This window comes from Chiroxiphia lanceolata, chromosome 1 (genome assembly GCF_009829145.1).
Source record: "Chiroxiphia lanceolata isolate bChiLan1 chromosome 1, bChiLan1.pri, whole genome shotgun sequence".
Taxonomy (NCBI): Eukaryota; Metazoa; Chordata; class Aves; order Passeriformes; family Pipridae; genus Chiroxiphia; species Chiroxiphia lanceolata.
This window is the reverse complement of record NC_045637.1, coordinates 138,761,820-138,785,098: the sequence shown is the minus strand read 5'-3', so window position 1 is coordinate 138,785,098 and position 23,279 is coordinate 138,761,820. Positions and strand designations below refer to the sequence as shown.

Genomic DNA, 23,279 nt, shown 5'->3' with positions numbered 1-23,279 from the left:
CCTGGCCTTGGACACTTCCAGGGATGGGGCACCCACAGCTCTCTGGGCAACCTGCTCCTGCCTCACCACCATTCCCTCTTATCCTGTTACTATATGCTATTGTAAATAGCCTCTCTCTGACTTTCTTGTGGGTTCCCTCCAGGTATTGGACTTGAATTCATCATTAATCTATACTGGTATTGGGTGTTTCTTAGACACGAGAATATTACTGGGGTGATTAAGTAATGATACAGCAGAATTCTAAGGAAAGCAAAAATTTCACTCTTCAAAACAGTCTGGGTGAGGCACAGCCACGGTATTCTTTCAAAGTCTTTCTCATTTCTTTAACTATCAGTACCTCTAGAAAAGTGAGCAGTTCAGACTGTTAGCCTGGACTTTGGGAGAGCTTTTCCACACACCTGATGTGTCACCTCAAGCAACTCAGTCTCTCGAAGTTTCAGATCCCCATCTGTTAACTGGAAATCAAAGTAATTCAGTTCTCCATAAAGGTGTTGTGAAGGTTATGCATTTCAAAAAATATGGTCCTAGCACACATAAATACTTATGGTACAATGGCTGTAAGGCAATGTGTATAAACTGTGACAAAATAAAGCTTCTGAAAATTTGGTACTGCTGTGCAAGGAAGGTCTCACAATGGCGGTACACCACACACCAAATTCAAAGAGCGCAAAAACAATGAAGGAAAGAAAAGCCATTTTCAGAAGTGATTTAATTAATGTGGTTTTTTTTCAATTATGACTCTTAAAAATTTCCTAAATATACTTAAAGAAAAGACAAAGGCGCAAGTTCAAGTTAAATGATTGCACAACACACACAGACTGAGAACAGGTCCTTTCCTAGTTTCGTGTTCCATAAGACACTTCACAGGCCCATCTTTCAGATACAGGTTTTATGTCCCTATTCAGAAGAAAACCACCATAAAAAGAATCAGGGGAAAACAGCAAAGGCTTCTTCAGGAACATCTCAGCAGCATCCAGCATGCAGGAGAATGGCACAGACAAAATTATCTTTGGAAGGGCTCACTTCCTTGGTCACGTGTGTTTAGTGGTTGAAGGAATCTTTGGTTCACTGCCTCTGCTCCCCTCTCCACAACAGAAAACCTGTGTGCACACTAGAAAGGATGATGTGATTATTTGGGTTGGTTTTGTTTGTTTGGCCCCATGTAATAATTTGTTCATTCTAAACTAAAAATTTTTCTTCCTCTGAGTATTTACTGGGTAAAAAGGAGACTGTGCCCGTGCATCTATCTTATTCTGAAGCCAATTCACAGGCTTGTACAATAAAAGATGGCTATGAGTTTCAATCCCTGATCCAATAAATGTTTATGTACAACAGTCTGTAGTGGTGCCAACATGAGAGATTTTGATCAACTCACATTCCTGGCTAAAAAATGATCTCGGAATCTGATTAATGTGGGTTGAAATCCTCTTAAGTAGAAGACACAAATCCCCCAAATCCCAGCTGAATACCTTAAACAGCAGCTTGAAGGGTGACTGGTATAGCTTCCATGGTGATTTTGTGAAGACTGTATAAATTTTTTCCACTTGAAACTACTAACTATTGTCTTAAGATTGGGGTGGGGTTTTTTTGAGAAAGACAAAAAAAAAAGCCAGGGAAAATGTCAATCCATTCCTAAGTTAAGGTGCCATTTTCATATTCCTTTGAGAGAAAGGATTGCTGCAGGTATTGCAGGCCCCTTTTGAACCCACATAAATGTGTGTGTAAATATCTTTGTTTCTTGTACACAGTCTAATCTGTGTTTTGGCATGGCAATTTTCCCACAAGAATTTAAGATTATTTTTCAATTACAGCCTTATCAGCAGATTGCAGTACCTGGGGAATAAAGAATTCAGGTCCTCATCCCTACAGCTTGTATGTTTTGACATCTGCATAAGTGAATTAGTTTTCAGAAGCATTGATCCTATGCAGCTCTAATTGCCTTCAACACCTTAAAAAATTAGTATCCACAACACATTAAAAGCCTGTGGGCAAAAATATTGATTTTTGCCTCACATTAAACTTCCAGACTTTCCAATGAAAGATTTTATCTGAGAAATGTAACAGAAATACATGACATTTCAGAAGAATTACTAATCCTAACAGCTGTGGGGATTCTGTGTGTGAAGTAATGAGAGTTGCATAAATACTATCTACTGTCAGGAAGATACTACACTAAAGGTAGTTAAAATTATTAGTTTAAACAATTGTTATGTATCAATTGAATCAATCTCATTAAAAAAATAGGAGGGCAAAGGAAAAATAAAGATTTTCCATCTCCTGAATGGAATATTATATTTACTGAGTCTGCTGTGCTGTAAAATAGTGACCAATAAAGTAAATTTAAACATAAGAAGACAGTGTGCTATCAGAAGATAATAGTTCATAACAACAGGCATTGCAAATTTTTATACCCCTCACATAAAATGGAAGTCAATACACTTTTAAGGTAAATCACTGTAGCATGGTTGATAACAGGTTCCATCCACTTACCTGTGACTCCTTTTCCCTTTTGGTGGTGACAGCATTCAAGAATCACTGTAGGCCTAAGAGACTTGAACAGACCCTTTTAATGCCAATTCGTAGATTTAGATTTGCCAAAATCTGTTAGTCTTCCCAGACTTTGGAAAGTGGGGATTACCTATATAATATTCCTCCCTCTACTGCTTTCAACTATCTCATTTTGTTTGAAATCAAACTAATGAAATACATGCATCTGAGTATATGTATTTAAAAAGTTCTAAGTGTTCTCTTATACAACATGAAGCTTTTTCCTATCAGCTCCTAATTTCAATGAGTCCCAGTGCATGGTCCTGGAGGAACTAAACATCAACCTCATTTGGAATCCTATTAACTCACTTTGCCACCTCACTTACAGTGTGCCCCAAAGCACTGGGCACTTACCACTACTATATTATAATTTCTATTTGTTAGCCATACTACTGAAACAGCATTACTAAAATTATTAACATGTCTATCAGGTTAAAAAAAGGAACTTCGGTTATCCAAGTGGTTTTTAATGAAGAACTCAGAACCTCAACAAAAAATTAACATAGTTAATCTTTTCTGGTTTGTTTACTCTATTTTACTTCCCATACTTCAGATGTAAAACATTGTTTGTATATATAAGTAAACATAACATACCAAAATCTACAAGCTTGACTCCTCCTTCGGTGGTCAAAAGGATATTATTTCCCTTAATATCACGGTGGATAGTTTTGTTTTCATGCAAATGTTGAAGTCCCTGGATGGTGAGATGCAAACATGAACTTTTTAATAACAGCTCTGTCCTCTGTAATACATTTGCAGAAACAATAAAGTGGCAGAAAAGTATGAAAAAAATTAAAACATTTTTTAATGCAAAACCACAGAGATGTCATTCTTACTGGAAAACTATTTGGCACACCACAGGGAACAGATATTTTTTTAATTGCTCCACTTTATGTCAAACAGAAATTTTAAGATGAAAACAAAAAAACAGCACTATAAACCTACATTATACCTTTAGAACATAAAGAAAGCTGCTAAGGCCTAAATTTCATTGGCAAAAGTAAAGTTTCAGTTACAAGAAAATGATAAATAAAGACACTTGATCCTGATGAGCAAAAAAAATTCTTGCAGTAGTGTTTGAATTCACTAGATTTGTGGATATTTTACTATAAAATACTTTGGATCCAGACACAAGAAGTTGGACAGTATTTTAATTATGTTTCTGCTACTTCTCAAAAGAGAAGCAATTTTGATGCTTAACGGTATTTACTACGAAAACTGATCAACAGTCAGAAATGGTTCATTCTCTTAATAATGAAAAAAACAGATTAGCTGTTCTTTACCTTGCCTGCTCAAAAAGAACCATTTGAACTACACATCACCTTGATTTCAATAAACACTGCTATAACAGAAGATAGTGATCTGTATTAGGGGGGAAATGATCTTCATTCATTTAAGGAAAAAAATATGAGCTGAATGTTGACTTTCACTGAAAGTTTATCTTACCATCAGAGCTTCACGTAAAATGTAAGCAATTATAAGTTCATTCATCCTTTCGCCTCTCTTCAGAAATCCCTTCACAAGATCAGTCACGGATCCACCATTGCACAGCTACAAAACATCAAGGAAATACAGAAAGGAATTAGAGAGTGTTGGAGTAGCCACCTGGTTTTCAGTAGTTTTTGTATCTGCAGCCAAATGATCTCCTAGTAAACTGGCAATCCACAAATTTGTCCTTATGTCTACCATTTATACAAACAACATACACAGCAACTTTTGCCAATTCTTGTTTGCTACTTTCTACATTTAATTCTTCTTGTCCAAACACAAGTACAGCAGTCTATCTCTTTTTTTTCTTGCATACACGGTTGCTTTTCACTGAGACAGAAACAGCTTACAGTGCAATAAATTTTTTGTGAAGGCATGTTTTGTGGGGCACACTAATTGCTTCTGATATTCATCAGGTGCATCTCACCAGCAACGCAGATTATTACAGCATCAATTCTCAGGTACAAAAGCTACATACAACATAAAATGGATTTAAGGCATCAGAATGCAGGCAGCAGAGAAATGTCCCTGCCAAGGGGAAAGATGCCCTTTTGCCCAGCAGCACTTAACTCCTAGTGTAGAAAGATGTGATACACAAGGGATGGGCATCACAGAAGATGATGAAGCACTGTGGAAAGAAAGGTCTCATCTCCCACTGAAACAAAGTGTGCCATTGGTGTAAGACTATAGCTCTTGTAGCATCAACCCTATCAGCTTCTTGTTCCAGACGCAGAGCCACAAACTACTCAGGACAATCCTCTCTCCTGTCTAAGGTCCAGCTAGACTCCTGCAAACCCTCATCCTGTCCTGTACATGCAGAAAGAACAGGTCTGGCCTTGCTCTCTGAAAAGGACAGTGAGTGCACATTGCCAGCTGATTAGTTTAGACCTGCAGTACTTCGTATGTTTATTTTTATCATTTAAAATTTTTCCACAGAAAGAAGCAACAACGAAACTTTAGTGACTAACTCTATAGCTGTTACATACCTGCAAAGATGGAATTGGTACTTAAGCCCATAAACTATCCATAATGCACCTGACAATACTCATTGATTGAAGAGCCATTGCCTCTGTAAAGGCATAGCTGTTTCTGATAAAACAGTAAAACAAATTGTAAGTTTTATATTGTATCATCCAGTAGATTTTCACATGAAACTAAATACCCATGTAAGACACTTTAAAAATGCAGCACAAAACAGTAATTCCTTTTCACTACTTTTGAAGTATATTTAAATTGGGGCATAATTTATCCATAAAACCTTTCAACTGCAGAATTCCAGACATCAGAATCTTTTGTATATTTTTAATATGTTCTTCTATACCTCTACATTTTTTTTCTGTGCTGCAATTACAAAAAGACTTGCACCTTACAGTATAAAGGATTTTATATCCCTTTGTACCCAAACATAACAATAATTCTCTGATTACCTTTGGAACCCCTGGGTTGCACTGAACTTGCACCACATGAATGCCTACACAAATACCATTCAATACATAACTCTTGCTGCAAGATGGGTTCCCTCATCAGGTCAGCCAGGGCTCTGGTCTGACAGATGCTGAGCTCTATGGCAACAATCTTGGAACTCACTTAACCTCACCCTTACCTAAGTGGGACAATGTGCATGCTTAGAGAGAGAAGAACTCGTATGTTTAAATGAGAGATTAAGGGCTTTGCTGGATAAGGATCAGATTCCCAAGCAGGATTCCATTTACTGTCATTAGCCATGCTGGTCTGCCTTCTCCACTGACTTTATCAAGTTAGTTATTTTTTTACAATGACATTATCTTTTCAGGGTCTCTATTGTTTTAATTTTGCCACATCACCAAAATATTTAATCAAACTAAATGGATTATAACAATTCTGGTTAATTTAATGCACTTTAATTCAGGGCACTGAAACTGTCAAGACTAGTAACAAATCAACTGTGAATTAAATTACACATATGATATTCTTCAAATAATTTTTCCCCATTATCTAATATTTAAATTTTGCTTCTTACAGATGGATTCTCTTTTTTCTTTACAGAACTGGACACCTATTAGCCTTTCTGTTCAAGGTAAAAAAACCAACACAGAAAGAAATATATTCTTTTTGTAGGCAGATGAAGGGAGAAACTGTATCTCAGAAACCACCTTCTTTAATGTTTAGGCAGTAAAGCCAATACTGAATTTATTTGCCTCGGTCAGCAATGTTAATTTTTACATTCTTAAACATGTTGCTTTAACTAATTTTTCTACTACTCTCATAATATATAAATCCCTATTATGAGATAAATATCAGCATTATGAGATAACAGTTATCTAAAATATCAGGTAATGTAAGATACTAAAACTCTGATTATTTTAAACCGAACCAAAACTGAAGCTGGTATGTAAAAGGTCAGCTAAACAGGTCTTGAAATAAAGAACGCAGAAGTCAGCCATATCACCGTGGAAATCCTCCACCAACTCCCAAGGCAGAGTGGCTGCTTAGATAGAGTTCAGCTGAGGATGTCACAGACATACATTCTTGCATACACACAGGGCAACTTTTCCTATTTCTGTGCTAAAGAGTTGTACTTCTACTTATATCAGACAATTAGTACTTTTCTGAGACCACCAGTATACGAGGAAGAGAGAAAAAAAGGCTAGGTATTAGAATGCAAGCAGCTATAAGGAGGAAAAGGGATTATTGAAATACAACTACAATTAGAAAAGCAGATTATGGCAGACACTGTATGTGCGTGCTCTACGCTGTGTGGGTGAGAGGGGGGAACGATGACGACAAGGATGACACAGGCTAGTATTAACCTTGTTCTATTTTTATCTTCATGGGTAAAATGTTGTATCTGGTCCAATTTCCTACTTCTACCATCTATTTTTTGCAGGTGAAGCTGCCACATGTCCCTATAACCATGCACATAATTGAAGCTGAAACGGTGATTCTTTCTCCTGACTCAGGGTATCAAATTACATGTGTATTCAATGGAAATGTATCACAAACACCTCAGAAAGTCCCTCTCATAATGAGTCAGGCTCTTCTCTTCCCTCTCAAAAGAAGAAGCTACAGAAAGTTACAATACTGCAGTGCTGGACCACGCTTACTTGGGAATCTGAATAGAGGGGGAGATAAATTACTATTGGGGATGTTGACTAGGATCTAGCCCATGACATAGAAACTTAAAGGAGTAAAAAACCTAAATCATTAAAAAAATCACATTACCTTAACTTATACAATCCTTTAATGAGAGATTATGGGATAAACATTATTTAGCAGTACTGTCAGACTGAAAGTTTCCCAGGGTATTGTTAAATATTGCAGCTTATAATTATGATCTCTGCTGCTTCTTAGTAGCATGCTGCCCACATTAAAAAAACTGTGTAGCCTCTTACCAAAATCACTGTGTTTGAGTTAAGCTACCTGTAATGCTTAGATCCCAAGAAATCATGAAGGCAGAGATAACTTTTAAAAAAGATCTTCCTAGTTTTCAATGAGCATCTAGAGAAGGGAGATGCTTATAGCTATTATTTTGTTGCAAGGACTGTGAACTCACATGACCAAATAGCTAATCAGTCTGTGTCACTACTCTGTATCATTTGGTAAAGTCTCCTCAGAATACCTTGATAAAGGGCACTATAAGCAGAGACCAACAAATGAACAGAGAACTCAGGACACAGACATACAGCAGAAGCTACATGTCTATCTGAGCTCTGCTACAGGGCTGCTTCCTACTCTAAAGGTCAAAGTAACTCACCAAATCAAATGATCTTTCACCTCTCATGAGACAGGGGCTCTTCTGGAAGGAGAGAGTAATAATTCTATTTCTCTCTCCCACACTAAAAAAACCCCACACATTCACACACATTCTCTATTGCATACACAGACGCATTTCTTGTGGCTTGTATTAGATAGAAACCCTCTTTTAAGCTTTGAATATACTTAATTTAAAAGGACAGATTCTTATGATGTCCAGACTATCAGACACAGGAAGGGAAGATAACAGTGATCCTCCCACGAGGCAGCTATTTAGAAATGTCATCTTGATTAACTTTGTACATGAGCAATTTTCATCAATGTAATGTTAGTCACTTCTTCTATTGTTCTCTTTCGATTTACAGGTATTTTCTTTACCAGCAGTATTTTCCATGCCTGCACTAATAGAACGCAAAGATTACCTGCAACAACAAGCAACTAAAAGGAGGGTAAACTGAACCCTTGAGGCTACCTAAGAGAGGGTGGAGAAGACAGAGACATCTTCCCAGTGGAAGACAGCGAAGAATGAGAGGCAACAATTCCTAACTGCAAGACAGTAGATTCCTATTGGACATAAAGGAAAAAAATTCCCACTGAGTTAAGCACTGGAACAGATCACACAGTAAGTCTGTGTAATGTCCATCCTTGGAGATACTCAAACTTCAATTGAAAAGGCAATCTGTAACATTGCAATTAATAATCTTTGAGCAGGGGGCTGGACCAAATAACTTCCAAAGGTCCCTTCCATGATGTACTTCTATATGATTCAGAATACTTGAATTTTAAAATATTCAGTTCCTGGATATTCAGACAGAAGAAAGAGTGGCAAAGAACTAAGGAAATATTGCATGTCTAAACCAATGGAAAGAGTAATTTCACAGAAGGTTTGATCCATGTGAAAACCTCCCTTAGAGAGCTGTAGCTCTGATGGCCATATATAGCTGTATCAAAACAGGTGACTCTTCTACAGTAGTAGTAAAGGGCTCCTCCCTTATGATTTTCTGGCACTCAAAAAGGCAAAGATTCATACTGGGGTGACATGCAGTCCTCCACCCACCCATCTGCCACAACCCTGTGCTACTTTAACTGAGCTATTAGTATGCTAAGCTAACTTCAGGAAAAAAAATATAAAATTATCCTAACACATGAAATGTCAGTTAAAATTGCTATCACATCACAATCATGCTGGTGTTCTTTTTAGGTCTTCATCTGACCCAGTTGATACATTTCTCCTCTTCAGCTCTTCTTGATTCTGATGCCCATTGAATAAGGATTCAGTATGAGCTTCCCTTTCAAGAAAACTCTCAATTGCACTTTTGTTGGGGCCATTACAGCCTTTAATCATCCAGCTGCTCTGGACTTATACATCTGTACTAAGCTGTCAGGTAATGTTTGCTTGCATCCTGCATTTGTTAAGGTGCTTTCATCTTACTTCAGTAGCTTGAATGCAAAGAGTGGCTCAATTACAATTACTCCCTTCCCTATCTTTACAGGTTGCACAGACATAAATGACTGGGCAGCACATCACATATGCACAACTTATGGCATGCATGAATCATACTTATGAAAAAGTTCAACATTGCTTTAATATTATCACACAAGAATGCTAAAATTAGTGCCATGTCAGGCACTAATCTCTAATTTTTTTCCTGTTAGAATAGATCAATAATCTGACCTGTTCCCCTAAGCATGCAGTGCAGCAGCACTGCCAATCTCTGAGCTGACTGTACTTTCCTTGTAGTACTGACTGCTGTAAGAACAGAAGATTCTTATTTGTTGCTGTTTCATCATAAAACTACAGAAGCAGAGGAATAAAAGGGACCTCAAGAAATTACTTAGTCCACTGCATATGTAATGTATAGAGACCTGGTACTTTCAGACATGTTAGATATTTGTCTAACTCACTCCTAAAAGTCTCCCACTGAGGGAGATTCCAGTCTTTCTAAGTAGCCTGTTTCTGTGTTTCATTAGCCTGACAGAGCATTTTTCCTACTATCTAACCTGAATATTTTTGCTTCCAACAAAATTGCATTATTTTTGCCCTTCCCTCCAGTAGTATTTGATAATAAATTACCATAATTTTCTCTTTAACATCATCTCCGTCAGACTACTGTCATGATAAATCATTTTTCCTCCTTTTTTTTAGGCTGTACAAACTCAGTTGATGTAATATTTTGAAATTAGGCACGTTTTCTCAAGTTAGATTGCCTCCAATTTGCTACTGACGTTTGTGACACGTTTTGCCCCCAGATTCCAGAGAGAATTCCTTTGGAAGTCTTGTATTCACTGGGAAAAGCTGAACAGAACAATCTCCACTTTGCAGAGAATCTCTTTCTGTATAAACACAGCATGGTCAGATATGTCCCATTTATTCTTCCTATGGATAGCAGTACTTTGTATGAATCACCTTTCTGTGATTCAAAAAAATTCCTCTGGTATTCACAACTGTGAATCTGATGCTATTCTCTAATGTGCCTGTAATTAAACTAGGTGTCCACTTCAACTTTTTGTGGACTTTTTTCATTACTCAAGTTACTGCTAAGGAAACAGACCAAAAGCAGATGTCCACACTGAGATTCTCCCAGCCCCAAAGTAAACTAAGTCCAGTTTTATGAGAAAGAGGTTATTCGCTTTATTGTTTATGTGAAATTTCTGTATTTCCACATTTTCCTCACAAGAATGTCACATGGGACCATATAAAATCCTTACAAAAGACACACCTCGTCTATTGCTTTCTCCTTGTTACAGCAGTTATCCTGTTAAACAAAGAGATTTTATTAATACCATTTGTTATGACCCAGTCCAAACCAACCACTTATCATGTTACTGGGTTCTGGGTATTTCTTCAGTGGTTTCTATTAAATTGTTGTGGGTATTAAAGTTAAGCAGATTGGTCTGTATTTCCCTAGATCATTATTTTTCCTCACTTTGTAAAGGCATACACTAAATATTCATGTATCTCATTTCTCTAGTAACCTTTTCTTTACCACTCTCCACATTAGCCCCTAAGAGGTTATCCTTAAATGCCTTAGCTGAGCATTTTTGTTTCTCCTCTTTGAAGGCATTCTGAAATATTAAAAGAAGCAGACTCTGATGCATTCTCACTTGCCTCTTACTGCGCTTCTATTTTTTTCTCTGCATCAGCTAATTTGATATTGTGTTTTTAATGTCTTTCAATAACTGCCAGCTATCCTGGCACTTTTCCTTCATTTTTACATTATTTCTCCTAAATACAGGTACCTACCAGAACCCCAAGCCAGGTAAAGCATACTCTCCTAAGCCCATTATCCTTACCCTGCTGCTCCATCGTCCTTTCTATTCTCAGGAAAGTGAATGCAATGATTTTGGGGCTTTTTCACTCAAATTCCCTTCCATCTTCAACTTTTCAAAAGAGATCTTCTCTGTTAGAACAGAATCTACCTGATACAGCCATTTCCAGAGTCACTTTCTCTACCTTCTGTCTCCAAGAAAGAACTCCATAGACTGACTATCTCTCAGGATCAGCTGTGACCATATTAACTCCTATTCTCTGCTATTCTCTGCCTACAGTGTGATGTATCTTCACAACTATTACTGCCAGAGAGCACATCCAACTGGGAGCACCTAAGACCTACCAGAAATACTTGAAGGTCCTTGTAAAGACTTACAGGTTACTCAATTATTTTCTTCAATGGGTCAAATGCTTTAATATGCAGCTCCTGTCTGCACACCGCAGTTTTAATTTCATCTCAAATGGAAGAAAGATGTGCACTGTGGCTCCTATTTTTCCTAACAACTGGACAAGGCAATCCATAACCATAAGAAACTGTAGCAATGCTCCATGCTTTTAGGTAAAGTTGATTGCTTTCGATTTAGTGTGAACAAAATGTATCACTGAAACAGATATCATTCCTGAGTTATTTAGCTTCAGTGATGACAAACCATGTGGTATTTATGATTTTGCTCTCTTGTATCATCTAGCACCTCCAGGGCTGCATTAGTCACAGCCTCACGGGTGTTTATTTGTTGCTTCTGACTTCTCCCCTTTCAGTTTGGCTTTTAACTTCCCATTTTCTTTGCCACGCACAAGCACTGACAAGACAGACAGCCAGAGGAAAAGTTTCCTGTTTCATCTTATGCAATGCCAGCCTTCACAAACTCTTATCTTTCTCAGTCAGAATAAACATATCCCCACCTCATATTGTGGCCAAAATGGAAAAGCCACAAGTCTGCCATTATTGCCTTTTTCTAAATTTCTTTTTTCAAACTCAGCATAATTGAATGAAGCTACCAAGGCTTTACATACACAAGAACAAAGAGAACTAATCCCTCAAAGAAGGATTTTTTCTGTTCTAAAACATTTGTAATACTGTTTTGTCTCCAGCAGAATGAAAAAAAGCAAGTAGGTGACGGTGCTGTTAAAAAGGTTTACTGGGCATAGCACAACTGAATTCCCCTGCTAGCTCATCCTGAAGTAAACTTCATATTGCACCATCCCATAATTCACGTTCTTTATGTTATAATAGATTCACCTCCCCATGAAGTTGCTAATGAAGAAATTAATGTATCACCTGTCCACATCTCCTCCTCAAAAGGTTATACAGCTGAAGCGGAACCAAGCCATGACTTCAAACAGTGCTCTGTAAAGCAACTGAGATCTAGATATATTTAAAAAAGAAATTCTAAAGGAGCTTCAACTATAGCTTCATGGCCTGGCAACACCATAACACAGCTTTAATTTTTAAAAAATCAAACAAATGGAAGGATCCTTTTGGAAAATCGAAGCTAATCTACATACAAAACTTTAAGGCGCTGGTCAGTAAAGAGCCCAGGACTCTTGGAGCAAATGCAAGAGGCAGCTTACCAAGACAGAACATTTTGATAGGGAAAACTTAGTTGCAATTCATTGCTTTATTATACACAAGGAGCAGTGGTAAACATAACATTTAGAGATCAGAAACATTCACTCAGCTAGTGAGAAAAACCAGGGCCTAAGTTTGGGATCAATAATATCAACAGAAGAATTTCTACTGACTGCTGCAAACTTAGCTGAGGCTCTAGAAAACACAGAATCTCATAAGTAAATAGGGCAGTCTGTGGTAACAGCAGGCACCTCACAGCTTTTTTTGCCTGCTCAGAACCTCACTGCTTTTGTTCTGTCTTCACCAATTAAGAAACATTTCAAAGCACCTTCCTCTTTTGTAGCACCATTTCTCTGTGATTCAGGGTTCAGACAGTAATTCCAAGTACTACCGTGTCCACAATACACATAATTCATTTTATGTGTGTGTTTCTACATGAAGATAATAATTTAGTATAATTCACTGTAATTTAAATTACTGCAACAGAAATCTTCCCTATAGAGTTTAAAAGGATGACTGGGGAAGTGCAAATCCAATCAATGGGGCTTGTCTAAAGGCTGGTTTTACAAAAGGAGTGAAGCTGAAATGCACTCATCCAAAAGGCAGTTCCTCTCCTTGTAGGACTTAGCTTAACCACTCTAGGACATGCCTGCCTTTCTCTGGTGACTACAAAAGGAGCTACAGACTCTGTCATGGGGCCCTAATGAGCAAGAAAATTCTGAAGGATATTTTTAAAGGTAATTTTATAAGAACCAAAATTATGCTAAATTTTTTTTTCTTTTCTTTTTTCCCCCCTTCTTTTAATAAACTACTGGAATTGTTAACTCAGAAAGACTAGATCAGATAGAATTGAAATTAAAGTGTTTTGTAAACCAATCTCTCTCTGCTCACTGTGTCTGTGCAAGGCAGTTCCATACTTCCGGGGTTTGGTTTCAGCAAAGTCAGCACCTTTCTGAACTGCAACAAATGCCAACATTCTTTCTGGAGCCCAGGAAACTTTTCATCACCACTGACACCCGCCTGTCTCCTTTCTGCACATCCCACCTCCTTGTTCCTTACTATAGTACTCGTCTCCCAAAGTCTGCAGCCTCCAGCCCTTTCTGCCCAACAGAGAATGAGAAGATCCCTCTTCCTACTGCTGTAGTGCCTTCAGTCACTCTCTTTCATAAAGAGACCCAACATGTAAACTGAGCAAATCCAGCAAAATTACATTGTCTGTCACACTTGAAGTGTTTAATCCCCAAGTGTCTGAAGCAAAGATCCACAAGTCTTAGCTCAAGCACTCCTATGTTGACTGATGCTACTCCTCACAAAAGCTAAAGGACATTTGGTTACCTCGGATTTAACCCAAACCTATGCAAATGTGGGTTTTCGTGGTTTGTTTTATTTTGTTTTTAAATAACCTCACTTTTTAGTAAAACTGTGATAAAAAGTAAAATGTACAGAAAGCAAAATGATGTTAAATATTAGAATTTGAAAGGCAAAGTATTCACATGCTATTTAATTACATAGCAGAATGGCAAAACTCAGGATATTTTTTCTGGACTTCTGCTTTACTGCATGGTGGCAAAAATCATTAGAGGTTATTCAGAACCAGCTTTTTGTATGTAAGTATTCTTCAGCAAGGTGGGTCATAACATATGCTCACCAGTTGTTTAAAAAATGTGAACTGTGCAAACCACAATGTAATATGAAATACTCCTCATGCAGAGAAATAATGAGTGTTTAGTAAAACTTCGAATCATCAAATGATAGTTGTAGCCACACATCTCTGGTCTTGAGAAAATAGGATATGATTCAAGTATGAAAAATTGTTGTAATTGGAGAGCAAAGAGGGATACTTTAGAAATGGAGAAATCAAGACTGGTTCAGACACGTAATGGATCAAAATATTCAGTGTTGGTCTGAATGGAGCAATTATAACCATACACATTACTGAAAAATGACCCATGTTGAGAAATATGCAAAAGCAATTTTCAATTGTTTAATTTTTCTTCTATATATGTCAATTGGAAATACCTAATAATTTTTAGGCAAATTACAGCTTTCCTCCCCCCACCCTCACCCCGACATAAAACCCAAATAGACTAGTTATTTTCCACTATGTCAGTGGAATTTGGATTTTTCCACTCCTGCTAAAACTATCACAGCAACAAGAACAACTCCAGTTTTCATACTTCTACTCATTCCTTACAGAATCATAGAATATCCTAACTAGGATCACTGAGTCCAACTCCTGGCCCTGCAAAGGACAACGCCAAGACTCACACTGTGTGCCTGAGCACGTTGTCCAAATGCTTCTTGATTTAGTACAACAGTATTATTTTTTTTTAATACAAAATCTTCAGCCAAATGGAATTCTACAATCGAAGTCCCAACAGCTGCAATGACATGAATTTGTTCACTAAATTTTAGATGTACTAGTCTGCATGATCAGCAACTCCTCAGGCTCTGTGCCTTCTTTGCAGGCTGCAGATATTTTCAGCCAAACGTCTTTGCTCATCAAGAACAAGCATTGGCTGCCTTGAAACACTGACTGCAGCTCCTCTCTCCCTCTTCCATGCACAGAGAGGTGTCATGAAGAGCGACACCACCATTAGCTGAGAGAGGAAAGAGATCAAGCTAATGGAGAGAAAACTGCTTTACTGCCAGCCATCAGGACTCATACATGGTGCTGGAAATCTCAGCAAGAGACAAGGGGAGAACTACCCATCTTGCTCTAAGCTTTGCTTTTTTGTGCCCAGTCTGCTTTGGTAGGTTTGGGGGTTTTTGTTTGGTTTTTGGGTTTTGTTTGCGTTTTTTTGTTTGGTTGGGTTTTTTGGGGGGGGAGGGGGGAGGGAGCAGGGTGATATTTGTTTCTTCTGGAGTTTCTTGTCTCTCTCTTCATATTTTACATCACCCAGAGTCACAGCTCTCAAACAGTTGAAGCCTCATTCAAGTTAAGCTACACAACAGCAGTGAAATATTTTAGCCTTTTTTTTTTTTTTTCAAAAACAAAAGGAAAATAACAATACCTGGATCTTTGGACAGCGGTTGCTCCTTTTTTGTAGAAACCACACTGCAACCTAGAATTGCACTATTAGCATCTCAATTCCACAGTAGAAAAGAATCTCCCTTCCTCAAGGCAACTGGACATGCTGAGACTGGTATTTCTTTAGATAAATACACTCCATAGATTGGACATTATATAACAAAGCAGAGAATTTTGCTTTTGTTGTTTAAAAAGAAGGATGCACTTTAGTGAGTTTCACCATTTATTAGAATTACATGCAATGTTGAAAAGGCAACATCATCAGAAACTCTTCCACACGTAGTAGGTCAGTGAAGGATCCAAGACTATTAAGCCACACAAGATTTGGGCATTAATTATACTCATTATTCTCTGACACATATGTAAATTGTGTTGTCACTGTTCATTTATGAATCTGTGAGGAAAATTTATACATATTTCATGAATTCTAAGGCTCTCCTTGTGACCACAGTTAGATTTGCAAACATCTGGAAGTATCTAATTTTTTAAACTTCTCTCTCCAAAGAGCAGATACAACAGTGCAACAGCACAGCAGATTCACTCCAGGCCAGATGCAGCAGTGTACATGTATTGTTCAGCATTCTTAATTTTACCCAGGATTTAATGCAACACCTTCTTCTTTCAGCCTTAATTAAACACTTAATTTGGCCTCCATTATCCCTAACCAACCATCTTTGAATATGCCATTATTCCCTTGAACCCACACACTGACTGCCCCTTCTCAATCACATCAAACATATGCTAGTTGCTTTTACTGTCAAGACCCACGGCAGTCCTAATACTATTTCTTATGCAGCAAGAGATCTACTTCTAATCCTGATCAGCTCACAGGGCTGGCATCCATTACTGGGTACCTGTAGGCATAACATGTTTTCCTCTCTGCTTTGAAGGCGCAGCCAAAAAACCCCAGAAAACTGTAGCACTATCCTCCTTCAATTCCTCCTTAATAACACTCCTGTACTATAATGCTGACAAATGCTAGCAGCTGCCTGAGATCACAGCTGACTTCTGTTACCCCCTCAGTTCCCCTTTTCCAAAGCCATTTGCTCTACTGCTTAAACCTTCGATGAAAGCTCTCTGTTATGAAGGGTCACTTTTAGCATTGGAAAGGAGTGAGTAATTGATACTCTCCACATTGTGCTGGGCTCTCCATCTTGAAGCAAATTCAAGAATCATAGTTCTTCTAAATGATCTCCACAAACCCAGAAAGGAGTTTTATCAGGGGATTTCAGCTTGTTACACACTCATCATATTTAAGTGACTCACCAGATGAACACAACTGCCCTTGTAATTGGCAACTGAGTAGGAACTACACTGGTGGGCTATTCTGTGCCTGTTACACAGCAACAGTCTGTTAGGTTCTCTCTCGGTTCTTACCCTATTACAAGCGTTTTGGCATCCTAGATGCACAAGCTTCCCCAGGCCAGGCAAGCCACTAGAAGTAAACTAGTAGCAATGGACCGACACTACCCTGGTATAACAGGCTGGCAATTTGATATATTGGCACTTTTTTCCTTTTTTTTTCCCCGTATGGGGCTACCTTTACAATTACCCATAGGAGTTACTGTGTCCTTACTCTGATTAACTATGGGTTTGTATTTTGTCTATGCAGAAAAAGTAGCAGGTGAACTGACACACTACAGTTTTCTGTATCCTAGTTTAATTCAAACTCCTGAGAGCTTCTATTTACTGGGTTTAAGACTTTTTCTTTCTGAAAAAAAAAAAAAGGTATCACAAATAGAAGCATCCCAAGGACTTAAAAAGAGAATTTAGATATTTGTACATTTAAAATTTCTTCTCTTAGTGTTAACTTTAAAAGATCAAAAGTAAGTAACAAATTTGAATTGCTCCAGGCAAATTTTAAGTTAGTAAACATAGCTGCTAACTGAATCGCAATAATTCATCATGATAATATTTCTGTAATTCTTTTGAGTTATCAGTGTCTGGTTAGCAGGTTCAGTTAACACAAAGAAACATCCGGAAGATGAAACTCAGAGTATACCACTTTGCCTGCAATAATGCACAATTATTAAGTTATCAATTTATTTAATGATTTTTTCCATGCTAAAAGGTTGAGGGAAAAGGAAAGGTTAAAATGGTACCTCTTCAGAGAAGCAGGTTCCAAGCATAAGCTACTCTACACTTGCACGATTTCTCTGATGAAGATTACACTAGATCAAGAAATGGTTCTACATGACAACTAAGATGAATCAGGTTGACTCAATCTGAACTGTGCATAACCAGCACCTGCACAGATTGCACTAGCTACTGAAACATTTGTGAAGGTACTTTCTAACAACAGAGCTTGTCAGAAAATAGAGCCTGCAGTCCACTGGAAACTGTAACATATTCCTCCTTCTCATATGAACAGGATTCTAAATTTCTTCACACTGAAAAATAACTAGATTTAGAAATGTTTACATAATGTTGGAAACATTATATTCTATGATGTGGAATATTATATAAATATAATATATTATAGATTATAAAAAAAATTAAACTTGCATGCTCTAAGAGGAGACTGTATAGCATGGCAGTATCATCATCAGGTTTAGTGCATCCATAAGTGGATACTAAATGGAATAGTCTGGGACATCCATAATACAGCATTCATGGTTGCTGGAAAGCATTAAGGAAATGGACTGCAAAAACTGGACAACAGACCCTTCCTAAACATCTTCTAGTGCTACCACAGGAGACAGAACGTTGTGCTACATGGACCATTGGTCTAACTCAGCAGGGCATTGCAAATGTTCTTGAAATGTTCACACTACAGGAAGAAAAACACCTGGAAAGAATATTTTGTCAGTCTTCTTGACATTCAGCAGTGAAAGGAATCTATTTGTGTTACACTTCTTGGCAATTACCTCTACCTCTCCAGAGGTTGCTACAAAATACTTTGGCATTACAAAACTGTATTTTTGGGTGGAAAGTCTCTCCTTACGAAATTTTTTCCCTACCAAGGTAAGTTTTAACTAATTAAATAATAATTAAAAAGTTGCTATAAAAATAATGCATGTTTCCTCTATTTCTTATAAAAATATATCGAGAACAATAAAATATACTACTTTAATTATGTGACTCATAAATCCAAATTCATCTCAAATATGGCATGCATAACTGTGTGTCTCTGGAAAATGGACCAAGATGCTTCTTAAAGTTCTACCTGATCTCAGTAGGAAACAACCTATGGAAACATGTTGCATTATGATTCTGGCTTCTGGCTTACAGTAGCAAATAAAAGCTATGTAACACCTACCACTTACTTTGCTGGGGTATTTTCAGCCTTCACTCTTTCTTGACTAGGTTGTTCTTTGCAACAAATCTCAGGCAACGGCTGTACCACTTGTTCTCCCCACTTGCCCTTGACCTACGTGCTCACCTGTGGGGCCTGATATGATTTACCTCTCTGCTCCATCTTCCATCATTTAATTTCCAACTATCTCAGACATTTTCCCTTCTGAACTAACATCCAGAGCAGAAAGAAATGGGCTATAGCCCACTCTGCCTTAGCTGTGTCATCATGCTGATGTCTGCTGACATGAAGCTGCTAAGCTGATTCATCCCAAGCATAATACTCATGGGATTTCTTTTAAACACAGTCTCAATAGGCCAGTTTCTTCTGCCTGCATCTCTGGATGCACGTGATGAAGCTTAATGCACCTGGTGGGAATCCTCTCTCCAGCAGTATTCTTTATTATAAACGTGATTAGAACAGCCCAGAGAGGAACAGATGTTCAGTCTATCTGAGTGCAGCCTACAGAGATAAGGGCATTTCTGAACTGAGAGTCAAGAGTACTGTTCTTCTGTACAGATGTATTCCTGTTTCACTTTCATTCCTAAAGGTATTTTCCTTAAAAATATTGAACTGAGAAAGTTTAGTTCCTTTATTACAAAAAACAATGCTAATGACGCTAAAAGGTCTCACACTATTATTTCCTCTAGTTTTGAATTATTAGTTAAAATTCATATTTTATACTAGTCTCAGATTTAGGTCCTCACATGTGTTAATATGAGTACAACATGGTAACTTTACAATTCTCCTACAAATACTGTTCTAGCATGTAACATGAACTGTGTTATGCAAAAAGGTTGTTTATTTTCCTCAGTAATCATTATGCACATTTTCAACCAAGTAGACCTACACTGAAAGGCTAAATCAAAGTATGAGACTGGTTACTTATCTCTTGATACTTTATTTTATATATATATATATAAAATCGTTTCTTTTAAAAGAAAAAAAAAACCTGAACAACAGCTCCTACCCTCTCAGAAGCATATTTCCAGCTCACAGAACAGCAACTTCAAAATGCTTAACAAGATCAGTTAGAAGCACATAACCACAGAGACAGAAACACAGCAAACAAAATTAAATTCAAATGTTCAGTAGAAAATGAGGAATTTCACTTAAAATTGGAAAAAATATTTTCTATTAAGGCATATGCTATTAGGTAATTATTTACGTGAGGAGATTCAGAAGAAATGTCACGTTTATCCAGGATTATTCTGTAGAAGATAATTTCCATCATTCTGAAGCAATTGGTTTTCGTTCTATAGACAGAGTAATAACTGTCAGATGACCCGCACCAATAAGTCAGCTCTAAATTCCATTTAGTTTCAGGTAACTATTTCTTGATAGTCACCTGCTTTAATCATTTCTAGTCAGAGGACAATACCTTCAGCCTGGACTGTGAATATCCACTACCTCATTGTCGACGTATGCCTCAGAACAAGAAGCACAATTTTAGTTAAAAAATTAGTTAAATTTAGTCAAATTTTAGTTAAAAATTGAACGTCCAACTATCTCGTCCCAGAGACCACAGGTTCAACAGGTACCAAATCATGTAAGAACAGATTCATTTTGGGGAACAGAGATGGAAGGTGGGGTAGAATATTTCACACCAAGACTGCAGTAATTTCATCATAAACCCATCCAAGGTCTTTTCCAGTATTCAGAATAGGTGGTAACTTAAGAGGTATGACAACTTTATGATAACTCCAATACTGGGACTAAAACCTCTCAAGAACCCTTAACAGTATAATAGGGCAGTCTTTTTAGCTACTTGGTCCCTTTTGGCCTCCAAACTGTATCTCAGCCACTTACTTTAGCCTAGTTCAAACCTGATTAGCCTCTTTTCCCTAAAATCCAAATATGACCAAGTGCAATACAAAAGAGCTACCAAAATTTACGAGATATGTCAAAAATCACCACACTGTATATACTGAGAACGACATAAGAAATGAACACTGCAGTTCATATAACCAGTGCTGAAGATGGAATTAGGAGAAAAGAAACCTGGCAATAATCTTTCTTTCCAGGCTAGTTTGCCATTGATACATTGCATGGGACACATCTTAAGGAGGTGAGCACTTTTTCCCCTAGGAAAAAAAATTGATAACACCTAGATATATGGATTTAAACACCCAAGAGAATAACTCTGTTGGTAAACTACAGTGGTGGTTCTAAATCCATTACTAAATGCTGAGTTTTGCCATGTATCAGAATCCATTCCTGGTGGAATTTGTGACACTTTCTCCAAAATCTCCTGCCCATGGATCCCATCACAGAACACAAAAGGGTGATGATGAAAAGATATACATTCTTATAAACTGTAGGACACCTTAATAGCTGCTGTGAAAAGCAGACAGGCAACAGCCCTGTAAAGCTGAATGCAAGCTGACAAGAAGGTGCCACTTCAACAGAGAAATCTGTTTCATGACAGTTTTCTTTCACATATACTATTATTAAAAGGAAAGCTTCACCAAAGTCAATATTGAAATTTATTTTTCTACTTATGCATATCTACCATCAACTGAAATCCACTGCATTCATGGGTCTACATGTGCAGTGACAGAAAGTATCCGAGATTATTCCACACATTCTATACTAGCACTTTAATATGTACAGCTTGGCGTGAAAAGAGCAGATATAAAACATACTCCACATGTAGGCTTTTGTTTTTCACAATAAGAACACATTTCCATGGGAAATAGAATTTAAAATGTAAACACTTGACTTTCCTCACAGTCTGTTCCATCCTGGCTGTTCAGCATCCAGCCCTTACAGGCCAGAAGTTTCACAGATGGGAGTTTCAAATGCCCAGCAGATACAATGGAAGCTGGTTTTCCTAAGATGGTCACTGCACAAAGAGCTGACATCTTTTGATGTCAGTCTAACTTAATAATTTGTTATGATTTCCAATGCAAGCTATTTTAAAAAACATCTTCCCATGGAACTCAGAAGATTTTGGAATAAATTTTTTTAGAACTGAAGCATTATTGATAGCTTGTTTCCAGGATTAGATACCACTGTATCATTGAGATATTTGGCAGGAGATTTGTATTTAATAAGCTAACAAATCATAAAATACAACCAATTCTTCAATCTCAACCTTATCAAACACCGATCAAATTACACCAAAAGCCTTGATTGTTGTGAAAAGCTCACTATTCCTGTCAGAGATATTCTTCTTCATTTTCCTCAGGGTACAAGAGGAAGTTTTTGCAGAACAGGCTGTGAATCTATGAAAACCATAATGATCAAGCTCTTTGTTCATAGATTAGTCAAAACCAAAGACTAAAACACACAAATTAGAGGTCTTACCTTGCTCTGACTTCATTTGAGGAAATCCTGCTATTTTCAACAGCATTTGGGCAGTAGCCTGCTTTTATTGGCTTATTTATCAATTTGTGCATTTACTTGCATCAAAAAAAAAGGAATTCAGTTAAATAATTTCTATGCTTTCATTTAGGAAAAAAATCTCCATACTGTATTCTTTAACTGTTATGTGTTAGTCATACTTAAAGAAATGCTACCAGAAGAAGATTCCCATGGCAAGCCTTTCAACAAAGAAAGATTTAAGGTAGCAAATCCTATGAGTCCCATTAGAATTTGTATCTTAATTCTGAAGGCACAGCACTATCTGTATAATATCAAAATAAGAATGCTGAACTCATAGCACACCTTTAAAATCAGAACACGGAAAACACTAAACAACAGCACTTATCACTTTACACATAACCACTCTAAAAAAACCCACTGAACAAATTACTTGCATCTCATTCATTGGGTTTATACTCAACATTGGAATGCCAACCGGAATAAAACTCTCATTTTTCTGTATTATTTACCTCAAGAACTAGCCAAAGCTGGTCTCCATTTTTCACATCTTTCTTATAGTACATGCCGTAGAATTTGACTACATTGGGATGATCAGAGAGAGCTTTCAAGATGTTGTACTCAGCTTCAATTTCTTCATCAATATCCTAGCGTCACAAATGAGAAATACATAGCAGTTAATAAATTAATAATGATAGCCATTTAAAAAAAAAACCAAAAACCAACACATAGCATTTTCTGGCAATTTAAACGTAGCTTGAAATGATACAAAGGAAAAAACAAACAGAACACGAATGTACCATTTAGAGGGCTACAAAGCTTGGTTCTGTTTACTCAGTACAAAACAGTAATCCTTTTTTTGTCTTTATCAATTTCAACTAACAAACATACAGGGTATGACAGAGCAGCCCTCAGGAGAATGGGGAAGGAGCAAGAGTCATGTGGACAACAAGCTGTCCAGGAGCCAGCAGTGTGCCCTTGTGACCAAGAAGGCCAATGACATCCTGGGGTGCATTAGGAA

At 37.4% G+C, this 23,279-nt stretch overlaps 1 protein-coding gene across 5 annotated transcripts in view; it reads right to left on the bottom strand.

Moving 5' to 3' along the window:
- MYO3A (myosin IIIA) overlaps positions 1-23,279 on the bottom strand; it is a 117,139-nt gene that overhangs the window by 82,919 nt on the left and 10,941 nt on the right. For all 5 annotated transcript variants that reach the window (XM_032709222.1, XM_032709246.1, XM_032709229.1 and 2 more), the window contains exons 3-5: positions 22,771-22,905; positions 3,994-4,098; positions 3,142-3,241 (exon numbers count right to left, since the gene is read on the bottom strand). In XM_032709222.1, the coding sequence (XP_032565113.1) occupies positions 3,142-3,241; positions 3,994-4,098; positions 22,771-22,905 (340 nt within the window). The remainder of the gene's footprint in view (positions 1-3,141; positions 3,242-3,993; positions 4,099-22,770; positions 22,906-23,279) is intronic.